Source organism: Megachile rotundata, chromosome 1, assembly GCF_050947335.1.
Source record: "Megachile rotundata isolate GNS110a chromosome 1, iyMegRotu1, whole genome shotgun sequence".
NCBI classification, from domain to species: domain Eukaryota; kingdom Metazoa; phylum Arthropoda; class Insecta; order Hymenoptera; family Megachilidae; genus Megachile; species Megachile rotundata.
The window spans coordinates 4,061,006-4,086,434 of NC_134983.1; the positions used below are offsets into that span (position 1 = coordinate 4,061,006).

At 30.3% G+C, this 25,429-nt stretch overlaps 1 protein-coding gene across 2 annotated transcripts in view; it reads right to left on the bottom strand.

Moving 5' to 3' along the window:
* Positions 1-25,429, bottom strand: part of LOC100875749 (uncharacterized) — a 138,363-nt gene that overhangs the window by 64,241 nt on the left and 48,693 nt on the right. For both annotated transcript variants that reach the window (XM_003704518.3, XM_076535906.1), the window contains exon 2: positions 10,763-10,948. In XM_003704518.3, the coding sequence (XP_003704566.1) occupies positions 10,763-10,948 (186 nt within the window). The remainder of the gene's footprint in view (positions 1-10,762; positions 10,949-25,429) is intronic.

Genomic DNA, 25,429 nt, shown 5'->3' on the forward strand with positions numbered 1-25,429 from the left:
ATTATACAAATTATGTGAAGTATCAATAAAAAATCATATCCTGATACATAAAATAATTATGTACTTTTTCTGTACTCCACTGCATATTATTTTTATTACAGCATTTAACATCAGAAATAATTCATAAAAATTCCTCGATAAATAAGCAAAGAAAACAAACTTATGATATTTTACTCAAATTTTACTTTGAACATTTTTTCCAATGTCACCACAAATATTTCCATTTTAAACGCATTAACATGTTAGTTTAAATTGTGCAGAGATACAAATTTAAACCACGTGTTTATAAACTTAATTCACATCAAGCAATCATCAAATTATTCATAAAAATTCTGTGAAATTTCACGTTTGATATAACCGACAGGAAAACGTATTAAAAATTTCTTTTCAGTCACTGCATAAATTCTGTATATTACAGAATGTGCGTAATATTTTTTTGTACTCAAATATTTGCGTACGCTGTAAACAAAACAATTAAAGCTATGTAATATTTCTATTGTTCAATTTAAAATTCCTGTCACAATATTGTTTTTAAAATTCATAAAAATTCCATCATCAGCAAATTTCAGTCGCTCGATCACAATCGCTGTATCACAATGGAAATTGCCGACAATGTCAAGCTTAATTAAACCATCGTTCATTCCATTCATCGTATCTTTGAAGTTAAAAAAAAGGGTCAAAAGGTTTCGAGAAAATACTGGCAACACTGCAATGGCCCAAAAGGTCGCTGGATACAGCGGTACCAGAAAGGGCCATGACGTCATGCGGATGACTCGTTCGGAGCCGCTTGCCTCCTGATGTAAAGATGCAATCCGTACTTGTCGTGGAAAAAAAAGAGAAGAAGAACTCGTAAAGTCTTATCTGACCGCAAACCGATAGAGGTTCGTTAAGAACGAACAACTCTTCAGATTGCTTTGCATTCTCTTAATAAATTGTCTTATCACCTTGTCATTTCTTCCTCAGTTCTTCTCGTGATATCTTCCTCACGTTAATTCAATCATTAATTGTTGCAGTTTTATCAAGGTATAAGTATATTTTAAATTCACTTAAAACTAATTTTCACTTAACATTCAATGCATTTTTTTAGTAAATTGTGCATAGGTTCCATAATTGATCTTTTTTAAAAATTATAGATGATTTTGATGAAGTCTGATGAAATGGGTATTTTTGTAACATTCTCTTCTTACGTTATTGGTTATGTATTACAAAGTGACGTAACGAAAATTAAATGTTTGAGTTACATAAATAATAGTTAAATAACTATAATATTATAAGTTACTGTAAGTTAAATATATAATAGTTATTACAAGTTATTGTAAATTAAATACATAAGAGTCAAATATGTGTTTTTTTTTTCAAGAGGTTAGTATGTTATGATAATAAGAAAAGATAGCATTTCATTAGCATAAGTAAAAGATATGTTTCTTTAACTACATAGTTTAAGTATTGAAGAAATAAATTATGTATCAAAACATAAATCAATAACAAGTATTTCTCTTGATTGTATTTATAATATAATAGGATTTTGAATAGATAAAATTTTCTCTAAAAATTGCATCAAATTTTAATAACTAATTTTATCTAAATAATGAAGATTCTATTTGTTAGTTTATATCTCTTTACTTTTTTCGTAAATTCATCTTTACAATCTAAATATGTGTGAAACGAACATTGTACAATAGTGTATACATAAAAGTGATACGTTACTTTTTTCATAATTCGAAAACTGCAATTACTTTACTGAATTTTACTATCAGTGGATGCTGCAAGATAACCTTATTTAATGCAATAAGGAAGCATGAGGTTTCTGAAATGAAAATTTAATTTCCGGCATTCATATTTGCATATGAGAATCCTTTTAGCTTCCAAACATATGTGGTGCCCCGTAATTGGTAATATAATTAGGAAGAAAATAACTGTAGGTGAAAAAATAATTTGGAAATACAATATGTATGTGTTGCGTTTAAAATGTATCATATTGTAATGAATGCATCAATTTGATCCTTATTAATTAAAATTAAAATGAATCGTAAACTAAATTAAATTTTTATGAATAATTTCCGATGTATTCCGATGTTTTGCATTATTGGAGGATAAAATTGTTCTTCTGTTAATTATTCAATTATAATTTCATTAAAATGTACAAGTTAATATAATTTAAATTCGTATAAGGCAAATATTTAATAAGCAAAAATAAATATTTTAAAGAAATGCATTAACCCTGTAAAAGTTATATAATATTTATATATTTATCTTTATATAGCTGTATTCAAAATTATGTAACGATACATGATATTTATGGAACTAATTGTTAGGTTTTAATAAAAAAGTGTTTGGAGATAAAAAATAACAATTATTTAAAAATATCATTAATTTTTATTGGAACTTAACACAATAGCATTAGGTGTTTTGTTGCTGCTAAATTATTAATATGCTGGTAATTATGAAAATTCATAACTCTTGTTTATATTCAAAATAAAAAATTTCTAAAGTTTACAAAACCTCAAATTTTCAAATATCTAAATTATCAAGTTAGCTAATTTTTAAATTTTCAAATCACTGAATTTCTCAAATCCTCACATTGCAACAATTCTAAATCTAAAAATTTATATCAAGTGATATCTTTTCTTTTTCTTGAAATATTCAAAATCCAAAATTCTTAGATTCACCAAATCCTAAAAACGTTGAAATATCTATATTTCCAAATTCCCTAACTCCTAATTCATAAATCTTTAAATGCCTAAATATTTAAATCCTGAAGTCATCAAATTGTAATAATTTTAAATTTAAAATATTGTAAATTATATATTTGCGATCGTACCTCACCGCAAGTGCAATAATGCACATGATTTTGTACAATTGCACTACTTTTCAAATGCAAACTATCATGTCCTTTGCAAACATCCCTCGCTATTAAAAGTAAAAAAACATTAAGTTATAGTACTAAAAAGGTTAATATTAATAGCTAGTGAGATATTTTAAATTCAAACGTGAAACGAAGGTTTGAAATATCTGGCAGACTGCTGAATCTTTTTAACGTTTTACTTTAAAACTATTTCATGTAGAATGATAGGAGAATTCTGCATATGTAAAAAAAGAAAATATCCTTTAAAAGAGAACAGTGCAACTGAAAAATCGACATGCAGTGTGACAGCTGCGAAATATACAGCCATGTATAATACACTTTGAAAGATTCATCTCTTTTCAGTAACATTTTTTTTAGTTTTAGAAAAAAGGTATGATATGCTCAGTTGCGTGAATCACTCTATATATTGTCAATATTTCAACATTAGTTTAGAATGTATTTCTAGTAACTGGAGCAAGCCATATCTTTAACATGGTTACAAATAAAAAAAATTGTAAAAAATAAAATTATGTGCTATAGGAAGATCTATATTCCTATGACATCAATTTGGTTATAAATGTAACGATGCATATGTATAAAAAGTGCATGCATACTATCTTTCAAAATGGCACTTATATTATATATGTAGATTAATTCTTTGAAGCATTCTGCATAAAAGTGTTTGAATTTAATATTTAAATAACGATAGTGCATGGAATATTTCAAATTTAAAAAGAAGATATTCCATACAGAAATTTAAAACATTTTTCAAATCCCTGATCTTTCTTTGACTCTGTACTTCAATATATATCTTTTTACACAAAAGGATCACGAGAAACGATACGTGAAAAAACGAGAATATGTAGTTTCAAGTTTTAAAAATATGTATTTTTATTCTCTTTTTTAATCGTTAGTACATTAGATTTTACGCAGGTCGACTTTAGAGATCATCTTCTACAAAAAGGATCAGTATATAATATTTGAATAAATTAACAATTACTGAATTATTTAATATTTTTGCTACGTAAAATAAGTAATAACTGATAATTTAATAATTCAGTAATTCTGTAATTCAATAATTCAGTAACTCAACAACTCAACAACTCAACAACTCAACAACTCAACAACTCAACAACTCAACAACTCAACAACTCAACAACTCAACAACTCAACAACTCAACAACTCAACAACTCAACAACTCAACAACTCAACAACTCAACAACTCAACAACTCAACAAGTCAATAAGTCAATACGTCAATAAGTCAATAATTCAATAACTCAATAATTCAATAATTCAATGTTTCAATAATTCGATAATTCATTAACTTAATAATTCAATATTTTGATAATTCGATAATTTAATAATTTCATAGATTTAAAATTGAATAATTGAATACTTTGATAATTTAATAATATAATAACTTTTAATTATTCAATCATATATCACATTGGAGCATTTAACATTGTAATAATGTAGCAATATAATTATTTAACGATTCTGTTATATAATAATCTGATTTCGATTTTTTTGCTTTTCATTTATTTTTCCACATACAATTAGCCCCATATACTACCAGTTACCGAACACCCTGTACATAACGCTCGTCGATCATCGTAAAGTTTGACGTTTATCAAAATGCAACGTGGTCAGATACGTTCGAGATGTGATCTTCGTTCCAAGAAGAAACATGTCTCGTTGGGAGACCATCATTTTCATGTCACGTCGCGTCACGTCATGTCATATCGGCACAAGTCTGAAACGAGTTGCGAAAGAACGAATTCGCGGTACTTCTGTACCAGAGCATCGGGTGCGGGCGGACTTCGTGGGAGTCCATCGGTAATTCTCTTTCGACCTCCGCATTTGGAAACAACTTTCTGGTCGGTGACGCCATGGCGTTTCTTTAATCTCTTCTTCGATACGCGTGTACGAATCTCCAGAAATAATTTCATCGAAAATCGAAGAAAAACGCGAGACCGATGTTCTCGTTAACTCGCGCGGCAGCACACGCGGAATCAAATTAGTCCCTGATTATATCTGACATCATTCTATTCCTCGCTTTTTCTAATTTAATAGTGAAATTTTGAGATATAGAAAATTCGGAGTATAGGAATTTCAGAATATAGGAATTTTGGAATATAGCAATTTCAGAATATAGCAAATTCGGAATATAGGAGTTTCGGAATATAACAATTTTGAGATGTATTGATTTTAGGATATAAGGATTTCGCCATATAGGAATTTGAGAAAATAGGGATTTTGTAATATAGGAATTGTGGCATGTGGAGATAACAGGATATAGACTTTTCGGGCCATAAAGGTTTGGAGATGCAAAGATTTCGACACATAGAGATTTCGAGACATGGATTTCAAGATACAGAAATTGCAATATATAGAAATTTGGGTATAAAGGAATTTCATAATATGGAAATTTTGGAACATAAGAATTTCCAAAGAACATAATTGTAACTTTCTTATTTCTTACTATTTTTTCATGAAACTTTTACTGTTGTATTTGTCTAGATTTCCTGATTAAAATGACACCAAACATGATATAATTACGTTAACAATTGCGTGTGTAACGAGGGATTAAAGTTTTTAACATAAAAGAGGACGGCGAATGGAAAAGAAAGAGAAGCAGAAGGTTGACGCGTTTGGCAAACATGAAAGACTCGTGCGTTTTCCGTCTTTTAAATTCAAAAATCAAAATTCTTTATTTTTGGGGTTTCATCAATGAAGCTTTGATTATCGTATTCGTCTCATTTTTCTGATTAAAATGGTACCAAACACCGTATAATTAAAGTCATAATTACTTGTATAGCAAGCCTTTAGAAGGAATTCGCACCTCTACCGTAAATGTTACATCCCAAACTTTTATGGCTTCTTACATAAGTAATTACAATCGTAATCATATCGTGTTTGGTGTCATTTTAATCAGAAAAGCGAGACAAATACGATAGTAAAAGTTTCACTGACGAAAAACCAAAAATAAAGAATTTTAATTTTTAAATTTAAAAGACAGAACACGCACGAGTCTTTCATGTTTGCCGAACGTTCGAAATTCTATCCCTCCTTGTCTTTTGTATCGCTGTCTCTTTCTACGTTCGGCACACTACAAAAAATGTAGGACCTCTATCTTAAATGTTACAATCGAGACCGGCAAAAGTAACATTTACGGAATGAGTACTGTAATAAGTATATAAAAATTTCGATATATATATGTTTCGGGATATAGGGATTTCTGAATGTAGGAATTTTATCATGGAGAGATTTCAGAGCATAGTTATCTCAAGATATGGGTATTTTGACATCTAGAGATTTCGCCATGTAAAATTTTGGGAATTGAAGTATTTGAAAACTTGGGAATTTGAAAATTTTGACTTTGGAAATTTGAAAATTTTTGAGTCTGAGGGTTTGAAAAATTAAGAATTTAAAAGTTTGAGTATTTAAAAATTGTCAAGTTTACATGTAACCTTACATTAAAAGGAAGCCATTGCACCCGAGTTTGCATATATACATGTTTGTGCACGTGAGATGAAAAAGTTTGTGAAATTATTATATGTCTAACGACAGAAAATGTCCTTTTTTGTGACACTTGCAATCCTGAAATGACATCTATGCCAATTTTCAAAGATAGACCAGTAAAATTTTACGTTAATTCAGTAACTTCTGACTTATAATTAATGAATCGCGGCTTATAATCAGGTTTTCTACATCTCATAATAGAGAATACAATAACAATTAAACTTTCAAACAAATGGTTGCAATTATTCCAATATTCAGAGATTCAATAGTTAACTGATAAAAACAGAGTATCATATTACATTGAAAGAAAAAAATAAAAGTTGGATACACGTTTCAAACTGTGAAAGCATAATTCTTAGTAACTGACGCAATTAGACCATAAAAATCTGAATGGAAGCTACAGATGCTTTTTTTTTATATCTTTATGATTCAAACTCGACAATATGGGCGTATTGAAGAGAAATATTGAAGGAAATATATCTGAGTTATTCGAATCCGTAATATCGCAGATGCTTCTTAATTGCTTCCGCACTCCACGGTCCTCTTTATGAGAATTGCTTAAATAAGCCCACCAGAATTCAAGATATTAATTTTTTACGAAGCTATGACTAAAAGCATTCTACTTCTTTCGTATTAATTCGAACGTTCATTATGAGAACCTTGAAATTGTTTAACATTAATCATATGTCTAACGTGCGTGGGATTAAACGTGTCTCGCGTTTAAACAATCGATTTGAGATATTAGAACAGAAAAAGAAAATCATGTTGTAAAATGTGATATACGATAGTAGTATGAATTAGTAGAATGAATGTACAGATGTCAACCCACGAGTTGATGCGTGAGATCGAAATAATATAAAAAAAAGTTACGCCTATTCTCATCATGAACACTTTCAGCGTTACATTTCGGTAAAAGAGAATAATAATGACAATAGCAACTGCTAAACTTAAGTAGCACTATGGAACTCCCTCTCGAGAGGTGTGTTGACTGTTATTGTTTTTGGCCTAATTGGTATGCGTGGCGGCTGGAGTCAATTGTTCCTACCACCGAAAATACGTATGATTCTAGCTTTTTTGTATTCTGACTCAATTGACGCTCTTCTAAACACTTATTGTAACTCAATTGCAGTCGTAACTCTTCTAAACACCTATTCTGACTCATTTGGAATCGTAGCTCTTCTAAACACCTGGTCAACCTCTTGACGCGTCATCTCGTGGGTTGACATCGGTATCTAAAGTCATTCTATCTCCACTTGTTATACAGGGTTTGTCCAATAAGTATCCGGACTGATTTTTTTCTGCTAGTTTGGTAGGTCAGGGAGCAATCTCTATTAGCTAGATCGATGCGGAAAGTTGTTATGTATAATAAAAATCTAGGTTCATTTGTTTTCCACCATTTGTTTCGTTTATATCGTGCTTGAAGTGGAAGCGTATTTAACGTTTGCGTCGAGAATCAAAATGCAACGAAACATCGAGCAGCGTTGTGCGATTAAATTTTGCGTTAAGCTAAATAAATCTGCTACGGAGACATTTAATATGATTCATCAGGCCTACAAGGATGATTCCATGTCCAGAACGAGTGTTTTTGAGTGGCACAAAAATTTCAAAGATGGCCGTGAAGACGATGAAGACGAGCAACGCGTTGAACGACCGTCGTCGTCCCGATCCGATACGAATGTCGACAAAGTGCGGGAAATTTTGAATTCCGATCGCCGTTTAAGCATTCGTTTAATTGCACAGGAATTAAATTTAACGAAATCCACTATTCATTCTATCGTAACCGAGGATTTGCAAATGCGAAAAGTGTGCGCTAAATTGGTTCCGAAGGTTTTAACAGAGGAACAGAAAGAACGCCGTGTGACGATTTCTCGTGAACTTTTAGAATGTTTGGAGAGGGATTCAAATCTTTTAGACAGAGTGATTACCGGTGACGAAACATGGATTTTTGAATACGATCCGGAGTCAAAAATGCAAAGTGCTGAGTGGCACACAAGCGGCTCTCCTCGAACGAAAAAGGCTCGCATGAGCAAGTCAAGGATAAAATCATTGCTTATTGTCTTCTTTGACGCAAAAGGTGTTATCCACAAGGAGTTTGTGCCTGCTGGACAAACAGTGAATGGCCAATTTTACGCAGAAGTGCTCGAACGTTTGAGACTTAAAGTACGCCGCGTACGAAGGGAGATCGCGAATTCCTGGATGCTCCATCACGACAACGCGCCAAGTCACACGTCGTTAATTGTGAGACAGATATTGACGAAGCATAACATCACAACACTACCCCAACCACCCTACAGTCCAGATATGGCACCCTCTGATTTTTTTCTGTTCCCTCGCATTAAAAGAAGCCTTAAAGGACATCGTTTTGGGACGATTGAGGCGGTTCAAGCGGCTTCGACGGAGTGCCTGAACAGTCTTACGCTTGCCGACTTCTAGGAAGCGTATAAACAATGGAAAACCCGCTGGCAACGGTGTATTGATGCAGGAGGGGCATACTTTGAAGATTATTAACTCAATGTACGTATATCTTCAACGCACTTCATTTTAGGACATCAATCCGGATACTTATTGGACAAACCCTGTATCTCGCTAAATAAGTACTGTTTATCGATTATGAACTGAATTGAAACTTAAGTATATAAATATTTACAAAATTTATTTAACTGCGACAGTTTTATATACATTCGGAAAAGGTAAGCATTCAAAGTTTTTGAAAATTTCGAAATTAAAAATTTTGTAAGAATGAAAATGTACCAACTAAAATGCAAGGAATGATAAGAACTCTTTTTTTTTATATTGCCATTTTGTTAAGGGTATTGAACATTTCGGTGTAAATTGTATATGCACAAGCATTCGATATTAATGAATTTATTATTATAAAACACGGTTAAACATACATATGTAATGTTACATGCGTATGTAATTGTTGCATAATACGATTTAATATTTATCGCACTATCAATGTAGAAAACATAAGTATGAAACGACATTAATATAGAGAATCTAAAACTGAACTATATTAAATAATTCTGAATGTTCTAACATTTAATAAAATATTTAGTTTTTAATTTCTGTAGAAAATTAATATTTGATCAGTTAGCTCAAAATTTCAATAATTTAAACTCTAATTAACTGTTACTTTATTGTATATTAATTGAGTTTAATTCGTACTCATTTTATTGCAATATCATGAACGTACTTTGTTTTTATTTACCAAACATATTGAGGGTATGATAGGTGGAGGAACACATATGCGGTTGATTGTATTTGTATTGCGATTATATTTATATTTAGATGTACTAATTATCATAGGATGAAAAGACTTGTAATACAATGGAAAAGACAATGATGCCTAGATATATGGTCGCTTGTGCATGGCTATATCTGGAGAAACAGATTTCCAAAAACTTGCTGACATTATTTGACGACAATTACTTTTATATGTCAGTCTGAATCGAAACATTACTCAAAGAACATAATTAGTAAAAAACTTTATCAAGTGATTTCTATGTTTAGGTACTGAAATCAAATATTTCCAAAATTACTATTTAAACTTAACACAAAATAGAGCTCTGTACTTTTTTTTATATCATTACTGAAATAAATCTAAAATAAATATAAAGTCGATCATACGAATATTTTGATAGTCTATTTCAATAAAAAATAATTTTTTTACACATTATATTCATTTTTTTTTCAATTCTCTTTCGTACTTTTACTATTAATTCTATTTTATCTAGTTTGTCTCCTAATTTTTCCCCATTGCTTCTACTTATATTCATTTCATTAATTTAATTACATGAAATAGTAAATATTCTTTTGATATCATTGTTTCCGTTGTTATTATTTATTCCTATTCTTAATTTTTCTCTTTTTATGTTATAATTTGTATTAAATGTTGTAAATACAGATCAATTTGAAATGAACATATATATTATACCATTGGCATCACTCCCACTTTCTCAATAAAAGTATTAGTCATTCAATTTAAAAATAATGGCAAAGTTGATACAGTAGTCATATTTGGTATTATTTTGATAGTACGAATCTCGATAATTCAATTAACATCATCTTGTATCGATATAACAAAAATCTAAAAATATTACATTGTTCTTGTTTCGATAATTCAATAGTTTATCCAAAATGAACATTAAAAATTGGTGACGTCAGCTTGTAATTATACATATAAAGGGACAGAGTCGCGGCCATATATCCGGACATCTCCGGACATACCATAATAGATGTTATTTTGACCGAATAATTTAATATTAAACGAAATAACTAGATGTAAAGCCGCAAATTATGTCTGGACAATTAAATATATTCTCATATAGTTTAATTAATTCAGTGGTTGGTGAAATGTTAGTAACTAAGAAGAAAGAAGCATTCACTTACCCTGTAGCCTTTTTCTCCAGTGCCACCCAGCTCTCCGCCAGCTCCTTTTTCACCCTTTGGACCTGGAGGTCCATCCGGTCCGATGTCACCCGGAAGTCCTTCCGGTCCCTGTTGTCCAGGAATCCCAGGAAAACCGGCAATTCCTTTTATTCCGGTGCAATTGCATTTGTACGAATCTCTGCAGATCTGAAGCAAACGAAAAAGAAGTATTTCTTAAAAGATGTTCACTCAATGTCTGCAATTAATTAATTACTAAAAATTACTCAGATTGCTTTGTTTTTATCAGCGACAGTCTACGGTACTTGTTAAAAACACAATAAACTTCTAGAAGAAGTGATTTTTATGACAAATACTCACATATAAAACTTAGAAGTTCAAAAATTGGAGAATTTAAAAAATTAAATTTTTTCAAATTTGGAAACTGAGAAATTTTTTAATTATATTTAAATATTTTTTATTTACATTGTACTTAATTATTGCTTTCAATGTAAAATATAAATGAAGTTGAATGAGTTGCTGTAAAAATTGACACAGTAGCATAAAATAATAGACACGATTATAATAATTGTATGTATACTGTGATACATCGTTCAATTTGTAAAAATAAACGCTTTTATTCTTAAGAAACAACTTAATTTTTGCAAAACAATTACTTTCTCAAAAAAGCCTTGCATATTGATTTACAGAAACACAATCTGAAGAAACAGTATAATTTTTGTTTCAAACACGTTTTAATATCTTCCGTTCACAATTTTTGTTTACGATTTACGAGCAGCTTCGTAGATAGGCTGGCTCAGATAAAATGTTTGATTTTGCTGTTAAAGTAGAAAGCAGACACCAGTAAGTTACAATTATATTCTTAGGTAGGTCTAAGAAACAATCTTGAAAAGTTTCATAAAAATCGTTACGTATGAGTCATTGGGGTATGAGTCAAAGCCATCTTTTTTAAGTTGAGCAAACACCTATATTCTAAGTCGAGTAAGATTTGTAATATTTCTAATTCTAGAAGTTAAATAACATTTCACGCATGCAACCAGGAAGCAACCACCTTAGTCGCTAGTCTACTTTGCACGATTTCAAGTAAGATTCAACTTCATAGTTTGCTATGTCTTTCTCAAATTTCTCTTCTAAACGTTAAAGATGGGTTTGCTGATTTTATGGCTGCACAGTGTCGTTTTCATCAGCTGTACACACAGCCTACGACCCGTGGTTTGAACACGTTGCAGAGAATCTCTCGTGTTAAAAAATGGAACGCTTGGGTTTGTGTTTCCTTGGTTATTCGCGTAGCTGTTGGTTATTCAGGTGCTCACGTGTTTGTTGGTTGAAGTTGAATTTAGAAATTTGGAGCATTAACCTTAGAGGTATGTTGGAACACTTTATAGTTTCGAGCTCAAAGCAATTGAACGCTGTTACGATTAACCAGCTAGGAAACAATGAAAAATTATTTTACTAATTAACTAATCTACTTTTGTTTGGTTTTTATTAGAATTCAGCATATAACATTTCTCAGAAGTCAAAAATAAATAGAAAAATATTTTTATTTTTAATACAACGTTTTATATAAATATTTTCTACACTACGTTTTAAACAAAACTAATGTATAAAATGTATAAATAAATGTATAAGTAAACTTAATGATAAAATCACATTATTTTAAAAAACAAAATGTTCCTTAAATTTTCATGATAAAGATTTCATCAATTTGAATGATAAAGAATTTCAAATTTTGCAATTTTAAAATTCAGAAAATTTTGTAAGCCAAAAATTTGAAGATTTAAATTTGTGCTATGAATAATCCGCAGTCTACTCCTGACTGGAAGCGTATTTTGGTTGCAGTCATAACGTTTTATAAATGAACAACTATAAAAAAAATATTACTCCACTACTGCTCGGTAAACAGTACAGTAAAATGGGACATTCATACGGATCATACTAAATCTCTAAAAATACACAAAAGCGGAAAATCATTAAACCGTTGCGTAACGACATCAAAGCACACTCGTTCTTAGCCGCCGTTTCTCCATGCTTTCCAAGAACCGTTCGAAAGCCTTGTAAAAATATTTGCGAATCCGGATCGAGTTCACGAACTGAATGTTTACCAAGGAATACAGTACTGTTTCCTTTAAAACAGAAGCAGGGTAACTCGAGTCAGTCGGGATCGAACATTTTAATAACGAACAGATCCGTGTAACAAAAGAAAAAAGTGAATCCGTGCTTCAGCATCCGCCTACGTCGAAGATTACATGAAATCAAGGTCACTGTTGCATTAATGCATCACTTTATGCCACCTACGTGATTGGTCGTGACAAGTCACCTTGTTTTCAATCGCGTGTCAAGGTATCCTGACCGCATTAGAGTTTTACAAAGCTTCCAAGAACCGTAAGATGCATCGAACCCTCGCCGTAATGGTCAAATAACTGTAGTTTTTTAACCCCTTTTACGATTCAAATTTAAACAGAGAAGGTACGGTGGATGGGTACATTATACTCAAACAAAGAATTTTATTATTATAATTAAGAGAACAGAACAGACTTTTAATGTAGTATTACAATATATAATTTTTACTGTATAGTATAATATACTGCATATTACGATTATTTGGTGACAATAATACAATTACAGGAAAAAATTAAATGCTTAAATATAAGTAAAATGTTAAGCATGAAAATACAAGTAATTTAGTAATTAGTCTCTGTGCCTTTATTTAAATTCTAAATAGAAATTCAGCATCGTGTATAACATCTTAAATTGAAGTCAAGGTTTTCTAATCATGAAGAGAAGTCCGAAACAGAGGATGTTTAACATACACTAATATGCACTTTCGCCGTTTATTTTAGAATATATTGAGTTTCAATAATATTGTTAAAGTAAATGAAATATACAATTAATTTTTCTAAAAAGAACATTGAACTTGAAAGATGACAGCAAACTTTCTTTATGTTTTCTCACTTTTTTCTTTGGGGATGTCAAGGTTCCTTGCCACTAGATGCGTCTGTGGTGCCTACTCTCATTTTAACACTAAAATTACGAAAACGGTAGAATAACTTCGGCAAGCTTAATTATTGTAAATTACAAAATTAGTTCACGTATTCTTGAAATCCGTTTTGATCAAGATAATTAATGTGCATATTAATTTACGTTTTATCGCTCGTTTATTTCTTTTTCAATTTCATTTTTAATTCCAAAGTGTGCCTTAGTCGGATTTAGCATTAAACGATCCGTATACCGTAGCAAATGGGATAAACGAGCTCGTAACATGATTTATTACGAACTTTTCTTTACCGGTCTTATCTGTCTCGATGTTCATTTTTACACGACGACCTCGGTGCAGAACGATCTTCCAAATATGTTATGCCAGCGTATGCTTGCTTTTAACCATCAGCATGACGTAACCTTCCAGCTTGGACAAGAATCACACTCAGGCGTGACATAATTTCGCGGTTACGCGATAGAACGATCTATCGCGAATTACGCGTCGCTTGATTTCGCGAAATTCGTCGGGTCAAAAGTGTAGAGTTCATGAAACACATTTTTTGGGACGCTGATCGTTGAACCTTTAACCTGTTAACTGACGATGACGCGTTAATTCGTCACTCGAGTAAAAGGCGTACAAAGTTTTACAATCCATTTGCTGAAAGATTTTCTCCTTCAATTGCATTGTTCTACTTGTACTAAAACGAAAATACGTTTTATTACTGGTGCACGTGTAAATTCTCTTTCTTTCGCGTTTTATTGCGTGCGCAACTGGACTAAATTAGAGTGTGGAAACTAGATAGTACTAAGCGCATTTAGTAAGATGACAACTGAATACAATGCGAATTTTATTGAGTCGCGTGCCTACTTATCCGACTTACAGTACTCTGTTTTACAGTTGAACACTGACACAGTCAATTACTTTTTGTTTACAAACTTTTAATAATTTTTACTAACTAATTTAATTTAATTTAATTTGATTCTTATTTGCAGAAAATTTTTGGGTCAGTTTCTGGATAGTAAGATCGATTAAATTCGTTTTCTTATCAAATTGTTTTCGTCATTCAATTTTTGTTGTTCAATAATTTGATAGGTGTACAAAAGTTAATAAAGGTGGACTCCTGAGCCTGAAGTATAATACAATATTTATTAAAAGAAACATTTCAAAATTATATTCTTTCTGAATTTAAAGAAATATCTTTTGAAAAACACGATTATTGATATTTACAGTGTAGAATAATATATTTATAGTTTATGTAACGTGTTCACTTAAAAAAAAACAAAGTTATATACCTTGCACTTTTGCAATTATTTTATTTTACAGAAGCAGATATCTTATTACGTTTCTTATATGCCAAATAATGTTTATTTCTAAAGAAAAAAGTGTAGTGTAATTCAATGCATGATTGTATTTGCTTCGTTGTTATTTTTAGATCTTCTCATAGATCATGCACCTTATGTTTACAGGGAAATGGCAGAAACTTGTAAAATAGAATTTTAGAGGCTGAGAGGTCTTTGTTAGTCTTGAGTCAATATAGTGTTCCGCAGATAATTTCGCTCTAACAGCTATTCTCATCTTCTCATTTTCCATTTCTATTTCGAAATTCGCTTCTTTAACTGGTAATTCTACTAATTAAAATCATTGTTTCCCCATTATCTAGTATAAATTTCTATTATATTATGCTTTTACTAATTCGATTATTACTCAATCAACGCAAATTGCTCATTCTATGAAAAATTTAGACCTCTACACAAGTTTTTTTCCAAATATTTTGAATGATTTTTAAATTCAGGTTAATCAAAATCGAACAAATTTTATTTCTTTACGTAGAAAAACTTTTTTGCTTATATTACCAGCTATCAGACATCTATAAAAAATCAGATAAATGTTTACAAAAATCGAGTAACATCGAATTTCGATTTTTCAATACGTTCCCAAAAATGTAAGGTCACTAAATGTTATCAACACAAGTTTACCTAAAAACATACAATTTTTCGGATTATATATAATATTTATGTATTACTTTTATTTACTAAAATGGAATTCATTAGATTATTCTATTTACTCTTATTTATTTTTCTTTCTAAAATACACATATGTATTTATATGTGGTATCCATATTTCTAAACCTAATATAACCTTCCAAATTCCAACGTCTTTAATTATGAACCATATTTTTCGTTAAATCAATAGCATATTCTACAGGTAAAAACCATCATAAGAATGTTTCTATAACAAGCGATTTCATCTGGTACATTTCATTTCTTCAATGTTCATACATGATTAAATATTTGCAATTGGATCGGGATTTAATGATTATGGTAAGTAGCGCAATACATCAAACCCAGTTTCACTCTTCCATTGTGTATAACGATGACTTCGACATTTGAGGTCGTTGTGCTCGATGTAAAATTCAATTACCTTTCTCTGATCCGAACTGCAGATAGAATCAGTATTTCTGATAAATCTTGTCACCCTTTGCTATACTGAAATTATCAGTAAAAAACACACAAATAAGCAGTCTTTCATAGAAAATTAATTCATATTATTTGTTATTTCTTATTAATAAAACATTTCATCTTAAAAGATGTTTTAATTTTTTAGAATTGATTTACATTAATAGATATTTTCGTATGAAGGTACTTTACCAAAAATAAATAAGATATATTATATTCAAAATAAAATAGAATAATTCATACGTTCACGTTCCAATCTTTTCTAAAGAAAGATGTCTCTCAATTGTATGCAAAGTTAGAACAAAAGATTTTAAATCCAAAATATTACTACGTTGCATTTCTGATTGAATATTTTATTCTAATATTTGTATTTTTACTTGGCAACTTTAAATGTATGTTTCTCATAACTGATTAATTTGACGCTAAGATTACATGCACATTTATTTCACATAACATCACATTTTTCATTAAAATCCATAAGGATCAAGTCAGAAAATTTCATAATTAGATTTGTGAATATTTACATATCGATATTCTTTGGTTGCAAGTGTACTTGTAATCCTGTTTTATTTTTGAAGACATTGTCAGAAAATTTTTAGTTGGAATTGAACAAGTAAAAAAATAAAATTGGTTGGATCGTAATTAGATTGAAGACGCGTGGGATGTTCCTGTAACATCTTGTATGGATAGCAAACGCTTACGTATTAAACGAGGCGACTGAGTACTATGTTACACTTTATGACTGGTAATCTACATTGTGAACGAAGCATACCACTTAAGCTAAGAAGACCGTCCTTGTCGACAAGTTTATGCATTATGAATATGTATCTGCATCAATAGAATCACTGGTTAAATATTGGACGTGATGTGCGAGAAACAATAATAGTCCCACTGTTTTATTATCGAAGATATTTTTACAGCTTTTTCAGTTTACATTTGTTCCATCAATTGACAATAATTGACGGTCCAATAAAGTTATTTGCTTTATATGTATGCTTTAACACTAAAATTACTAAAAGAGGTTAAATGACAATTTTAAAAGTTTCTTATTGTAAATTACGCAATTTGTTGAAATGATTTTCTTGAAATTTTCATTGATTTTCATTAAGATAAAGAATTAACGTGTATACTAATTTATGTTTTGTCGGTGGCTTATGCATTTTTCAGCTTCATTTTTAATTTCAAATTAAGTTCACATTATACGTTTAGTGTTAACGAAAAGTAGCTATAAATGGAATTTTAAGTTACATTCAGATTAATTTAAAAAAAGAATTGATTTTTCTTCTCAACTTTCTGATACAAATTACCAAATCTATTCAGTTGAAAACCTCTTATAACATTTCATGTTTCAGAATTCAAATGCTGATTTAAGCGATAAACATTCTTGAAATCTAAAAATTGATTCCTTTGACCGGATACTGATGCAAGATTTTTAAAACAGATGTTCATGTAGATGTTTTATGTCAACGCTAAAAATAAAATTCTCTTTTTATTGATCTACTCCTTTCCATGGATTGTAACTCACGGGTTTCTTAAGTATATTTAGAACAGTAATGAAAAATGTATGATGCATTTTCACATGTATTTTTTCATTCTACATTCAAACTTTTCTTTAAGACAAGTCATATGAAATCATAAGATATTGTCAAAAATAATTTCATTTTAATAAAATTTAAAAATATAAAACGTTTCATTATTTTAAAAATTAAATAATAAATTCGTATTTTAGTTCCAGAATTACTATTTTATTTAGGTATCATTTCATACAATGAAAATAAATTTCATTCTACATTTAAAAATTTGAGATAATTATGCAAATAATTATACAAGCGCTAAGACATGTTTGGTTTAAAGTATTTTAAGATCTCTTCACTATAATTCGCGAAACTGTTACATCCTAAATTACATAAACCATTTTGCACACTTAAACTATCTTCTATGTACATAATGTCATCGAGGTACCATAAACGCGTGAGTAAGAAAACGGTATATACAGTATCTGTGAAATATTGCTCGTGCTTCAGAATTTCTAAAGTGATCTTGTAAACCTAATCGTTAAGAGCAAGTTCCAGCATGTGCTACCAGTTTTCGTCGAATGGCGGACGTTTACGAGATCCGCAGGCCCAAATATTTACCTTACCGCTCAGGTTCCTGGATCTATGATGTGAAATTTAGTATAAAACCTTATAAACAGTCTTTTTTCTGGATCACACAGATCCTGTGTCTTTGAGAATGAAATTACTACATACTTTTTTTATATTTTGCCATCACGTGAATTTGATGTACTGTACTTTAAACAAAATGAAAATTCTTTTTCGTGTTAGGTTAGGTTTCACGTTAAATAAAGCTGTATATAACGTGTATAATCATTTTAGGGTGGTTACTTTATTCAAAATGACAAAAGATTTTATTTAGTATATTTACTAAATTGATTATCTTTGATTATCTTCTTTTCGTAAACAATTCATGAAACTACAATTCCTTCTTTAGGTGATTTTATGTAAATGATGATCCAATTATTAACACGTACTAGCTGCAATTAATGATGGATATAACCTCAACAAGGACTAATGGAATTTCTATGTCCGATATATTGAATTACAATGTTCACTATTATTTTAAAAATATATTCCAATGGCTCAATTCACTATCTATTAGCAAATAACGTTTCTATCAAAACATTCGGTTTCGATCAACCCATAATTCGTACAAGTGTAGATTTTACCAGTTTTTTAAACATCTCAAAATTTCTGTTCTTTAGTGTTTAATTCACGTGATTTTTAGAAGAACAGGTTTTACATATGCAGTGTTCATATATACAATTTCTGAATTTCTATGTATGATTATTTGAAATCTTGAAATTTATCTAAATGTTGTAAACATAAGAATTCGATACTTCTACATATCATAATTTCTGCATCTTCAAGTCATTTGACTTACAGTCTCCAAAAATTAATTTGAAGGAGAAAGTGGGGCAAAATAAAACGAATTTTTATTGTACGACTAATATACACGAATTTCATTTCTATTTTGTTCCTAATTTCAACACATGAATTTCTTGTGTTGCCATTTTTATTACAAAAATTTCTCAAACAAGTTTAAGAAATGGAGTACATAAAAAAGAAAAACTCTACATCTTCAATAAATAACTATACATATAACTACTAAATAAACTACTAAATATTTAAAAAGATAATGCACAGTCAAAATGCTCGGATAAGGGTTTATTTATTTTTGATCTAGATCCCACAGAAAATATCCGATAAAAATCGACGACCGCACAGCTGTAACCTCTCGTTGTTGGCCTCAACTGCATCATTCTCATTCCGGACAGCTTCTATTTAAATCACCTCACCGCACGTGTACCTTTTAAGGAAAGTAACACACGGTTCGACTTTCCTTCGTTTATCGGAAAGAAAGCGAGACTCTCGAGCAAATTGCACCGGCGTGTTTAATGCACCACTTTAATTTTCTCCCCTTCTTGCTACGGCACCCACGAACAACCTTCCCTTCCTGCCGATTACGATTGCGATGTTGGACATTTGCCCGATAAAGGTGCACCAACAATGGTCGTGTCGGCGATGTGGAATTAAAGTATTGTTAAACAAGTTCTACAAGACCAGGTAACGTGAGTGTTCACTATGAGCCCAGTATTGCCATTATCGAGTCGCAACGTTATGGGGCTCGCTCTACGGTAGATTCTTTTGTAAAGTGGCCAGTAATAGAATGAATTCGATACTTGTAATTTTAATTTTGTGTTTTTATCTTGTAATGAATCCACATCTTTTTTTATGTTCATTTGGGCAATGTTTGTTACAAGATTTTGGAGGAAATACTTCTACCAGATTTTACAAGAAGTTGTTACACAATTTTGCAGGAAATATTTGTTACAAGATTTTGGGGAAAATATTTGTTACAAGAATTTGTAGGAAATATTTGTTATGCGACTTTTCAAGAATTAGAAAAGGAATTATAGACAGAAGCGTCAGATTTAAAGTGATTGCATAAACTTTGTATTACTAATATTTTGAACGTTGTATTTTTTTTAACAGCAACCTAGTGACAGTTTCAAATATATCAATAATATCATTATAAGATCCTTAAAATTAATGGAACTGCCTGAAATATAATGCAATGTGTAATTTTATCAATATTTGTTAATTTTTAAATTCAAGCCTAACCTCACTTTATTTAAATTAGATTCGTATTTAAACTACAAACAAGAATTTGAAAATAAAATATGTCTTTTATATTTCAACGATTTAAAATAATTCTGTTATATTTAATTTCAATAATTTTCATTCATGTTAACGATATTGTTACCATTTGGTTTCGTATCAGTAAATTATCGATTTATCGATAAGTTATTGATAACCTAATAAATATGAATAGTTAGATTCGTATGATAAAATTATGAATTATGTTCTATTTTAATCACTTGTCTTATCAATGTTTTAACAACATCCTTGACGTATTACCGACAATAAAAATCGATAACGCTTTACATAGCAACACCTATAATTTTCATAAGTTTGACCGAGATCATTTTCTATTAAACCTTATTAAAATTATTTTCTATTTTGTCAAATATACAAATTTTAGTAAACGCTATGACAAAAAAAAACTCTAACCCTTTTCTAATAACGATAAAAATTAACTCTGAATTTGGCGAATTCTCAAGTAACATGAAAATAGTCGTGTCAGCCCATTCCAAAATTCGATTTTAAAAGTTCAGCATGACTTTGCCGTATAACAGAAAAATAAACCGTGCTTCCAAGCCGATCTGATTACATAAAACTATGCAAATATAAATGTATCGTTTTCGTTAAATATTTTCGGCTTACAAACCGATCGGGGAATCACCATGTATTTGGTAAGCAGGAAATCCGAGAAACGATAAAGCCATTCACGAGGAATTGTTCTTGATAGGAGGTTGATTTGTCACGCGTCGCCTTCGGTGAAAAGCAGAGTAACGTTTTCCTTAGGCCGTTTGCTGCGATAACAGCGGCCATTGAGCTCTTGTCAATGATAATCTGTACAGCTGCGTTTTGTTACCGATTTATCTGCCATTGTGAATGATCGACAGAGTAATTAAAACGAGGGGAATAATGCCTTTTAGCTCAAGGGCAGACTACTGGGCAGATCTCGGGGGCAGTTACATCAGATGTAATTAACCTTTAGGTAATGGTAATTACGTTGTTACTAATTCTGTTGCCAGAGTTGCCCTAGAGAAATTCATGGTGTAATGGAAAGGTTTCATAACTGGTTTTAATATGTTTGTTGTGGGTTGAGGATGAATTTTGAAATGTATGAATTAAAAGGATTTTAAATTGGGAACTTTTTAAATTTAGATATATAAACGAAATTTACAAATTTATAAATTTACGAATTTACAAATTAACTAGCTAACAAATTATCGAACTGATAATGTAAGCCTCATGTACAGCTTTATAATTCTCTTATGAGAGTTCAACTTAAGCTTAAATAAAAAAAAAGTTCTAATGAACGGATTAATAACTTTGTAAATGTACATCAGTACATATGTACAAATGTACATGTGAACAAGTATATGTGTATATAAGTGTATATGTGTATATGTGTATAAGTAGACAAATATAAAAATATATAAACGTTTTATCAATTTAAAAATGTAGAAATTTTTAAACATACAAAAAACTTAAAATGTATAAATATACTAACAATAAGGTACAAATTTACAAATTCTTAAAAATAGAAATAGAGATATTTTTAAACTTCCAAATTTTTAATTAGAAATATTCAATTACAGAATTAAAAAACTTTTTACTTTTGAAATTTAGTTATCTGGAAATTTTTGAATTTGCAAATCTACATTTCAAAACATAATGTAGAAATTCAGAAAATTAAAAATTTTCGGATATATCATTTTTTATATTTTGAAATATAGAACTACGTTAATTTGAGAATTTCAAGTTCCAAAATTATGTTAAAACTCGTTAGAAGTTCCAAAATGATGAATTTTCGGATTTAGGAATTTGTAAATTTATTAGTTAAAAAATTGAAGTTATATATTTCAGAAGGGTAGCATTTCAACAAAAAGTCTTATTCGTTTATTTTCTCTTCACTATACCTTTTGCTGTTTCCGTGAATATTGTTTACTCGCAGCGAGCTACATCTCGCACGAGAGATGAAAAAGATTAACATAGAATCAAAGAAAACAAACAAAAAAGAGTCTGGTGAAAATGATCGGTGGACTTGTGTTGTATTTATATTCCTAATTTTCTGATTTTCAAATTTAGAAAAGAAGCTTTCAAGTTTATACATTGGATTTCCTGAAATCGAAGATAACTGATAGGATGATTCTTCCACACTCCTACGCTTCTTATCTGAAGGAAGTCTACGACTCATAAAACGTGTCTCATTTATAGCTTTCCTCGTATGGTACTATCAAATATTTTGTCACTTGTCCACAAAAAAAGAAATATACGTCCTCAACTTTTGTTACTGTTTTACATATTTTTTACAAACTCGTAAAAGAACACTCTTATCCTTGATTTTCCATATTTGCCAAAACACGATGAATGTGTTTTTAAAAGCATTTAAATGTTAAATATTTTATTTGTTATTATACAATGGTTCTGAAGTTACATTGTTGAATATCAAATGGTTACCGTAAAAAATATAATACGAATCAACGACATGAAAGTATGACAAAACATCACTTATGCATTCTCTGTTCAATTTAAAGCTTTAATACAAGTAACGATAAAAATGATTTTTTCACATAAATAGATTAATACTTTATTGTAAAGAATATGATGGAGTATCAGTTGATGCAATAAAAAATATGATTCCATTTAAAAAAACATTAATGACCTTCATATGTCCTTTACACGTCCACCTACAAAAAAAATATATCACCAGCATATGCCCCTTTAAAAACCATTCAACTTCATCTGAAACATTGTTTGCTATGAGTAATAATAATGGCGCAAATATAGATGGCAAAATGTGGTGAGCCACCGTGTATATTAGGAAGATCGAAGAACAACCTGAAGAACGACAAATGGGTTTAATACATGCTGCAGTTTCTCAAAGTATTTAAACTGCACAGCAAGCTGTAAACATACTTTCAATCACTAATGGACCCATGAGTGGTAGATGCGACTATAAATAAATAAATAAAAAAAAAGTATTTTCAAACCCTCTTTTGTATTGAAATTCGATTAAATTTTATTATTTCATTCCATACATACTTAATTTACTAAATACGTATGAAAAGACTTATGGTACTATTTGTAATTCTTTCGCATGAAAAGCAGATTGTAAATAAATTGATTTTTGTGGGCGACAAAATTGATTTTTGTGTGACTTTCTGTGGGCGAAACGTGAGAAAGTAAAAAGTTTCAAAGCTCTTGCTCAAACTGATGTATCTTTCGTAACATGTAAGTCGCAGATATAATTGAAATAAGAATGATGTCATGTCCTAACGTTTTACGAAAAGAGTCTAAAAAATCGTAAGTTGTGCATTGCAAAACGCGCCTGGTATTAAAATCGCAGGTACTACATTAAGGAGTGGTCGAAAAAAAGAGGATAAAAAAAGGGATGTTTTATATACACGATTAATTGCGATACTTGAAGGCAGACGTTGTACCTGTCGCTTTATGCAACCCGATTTTGAATCCAGATTGGGCTGAACCGGTCCAATTCGATCTTGGGACTGGTATCAACGTTGTGCCGAAATCATCGAACTTTCTCATCAGAATTCACCAGAGTTAACCCATTTATGCTCACAACGACCAAATCATCGCACTTACCGACACTTGAAATATATTAAAACGCTAAGTACATTAAATCGATCTCTGCGGTTCCTTATACAATAAGAATGTTAAATGGAAATTCTGCGCCAGTTTCACCTTTCATGGATAATTAATAAGTAAAGAACGTAATTAAGCGTCTCCCTGCTGAGTTCGGATAAGTAATAGTTATTGCTGATGATATATGAGGGAATGAAAGTCAGCGATGCAAATGAAATTGTTAAAAGTATCAACTTGTGTGCGTTCATGAAGTACTTGTATGTTTATTAACTTTTAACGGTATGAACCCTAGACAATTTAACTTCATTAGCCATTTTATATCTTGAAAATCTGAATAAACACCTTTTTTGAAACCTCGGTATTTTTATTATTTTTTTCCACAAATTGTTATACCTCAAGGGTGTTCGGCTAAAATTTTAACCTTCCATGTATATTAAAGTGGAAAGAAATTTTGAATTTTTCTATGAAAATTGTTATTTTGTTAATTTCTGCATATTTGTAAATTCTATGTTCTTAAGAAAAGCTAGTAATGAAAGTTCTAACATCTTATATTTCTCAATTTCCGAATTTTCAAATTTGCGAATTCCTATATTTCCAAATTGTAAAATTTAAAAATTCCTAAATATCCAAAATAAAAAATTCACAGCTTCATTTTCCAAACTTTTTATACACAAATTTCTGACTACCTAAATTTCCAAATTTCCAAATATACAAAGATCTTATTTTCTAAATTTTTAAATTTCTGAATTTGTGAATTTCTATATTTTCAATTCTTAAATTACAAAATAAAAAAATTCGTAATTTCACAAATTTCTAAATTTCTAGATACATCAATTTTCAGCCTCATAAATTTCTAAATACCCAAAGTTCTAACTTCCTACATTTCTCAATTTTAAAATTTCCAAATTGCAGAATTTTCAAATTACTAAATATCCAAATAAAAAAATTTCTAAATGTTTCCAACTTTCATATGCAAATTTTCAAATTTTATAATCTGAGAATTTTATTCAATACCGTTCTGTGTGCAAGCTGCTGACCGTAGTTCCTTTGGCGGACGCGTAATCTGCCCATAATTGGACTATAACTCCGTTACCGACGCTGTTACAAAAAAATGAGAAAAGAAACAAAAGAGAAAACAGTGACGAGCAGAGAGACAAGAGGAAGGATGCAACTTCCGTTAAACTGCATCTTCTTTAACTTCATTATTTTTTAAGATGGGAATTAATTTTTTTTTACTTAACCAGTTAAGTGTGTTTGACGACTATATCCATCATGGAGATGTGGCAGAATTTTGTGTCATGACGACTATATCCGTCATGCGTAAAATTTTGTTACAATTTGATATTTAAATTGTAATTTTGGCGAAAACTAAAATATATTCGTAAATTGTAATATGTTTAAAATGTTTAGAGGTCAACACCCAATGAAATAAACAAATAAA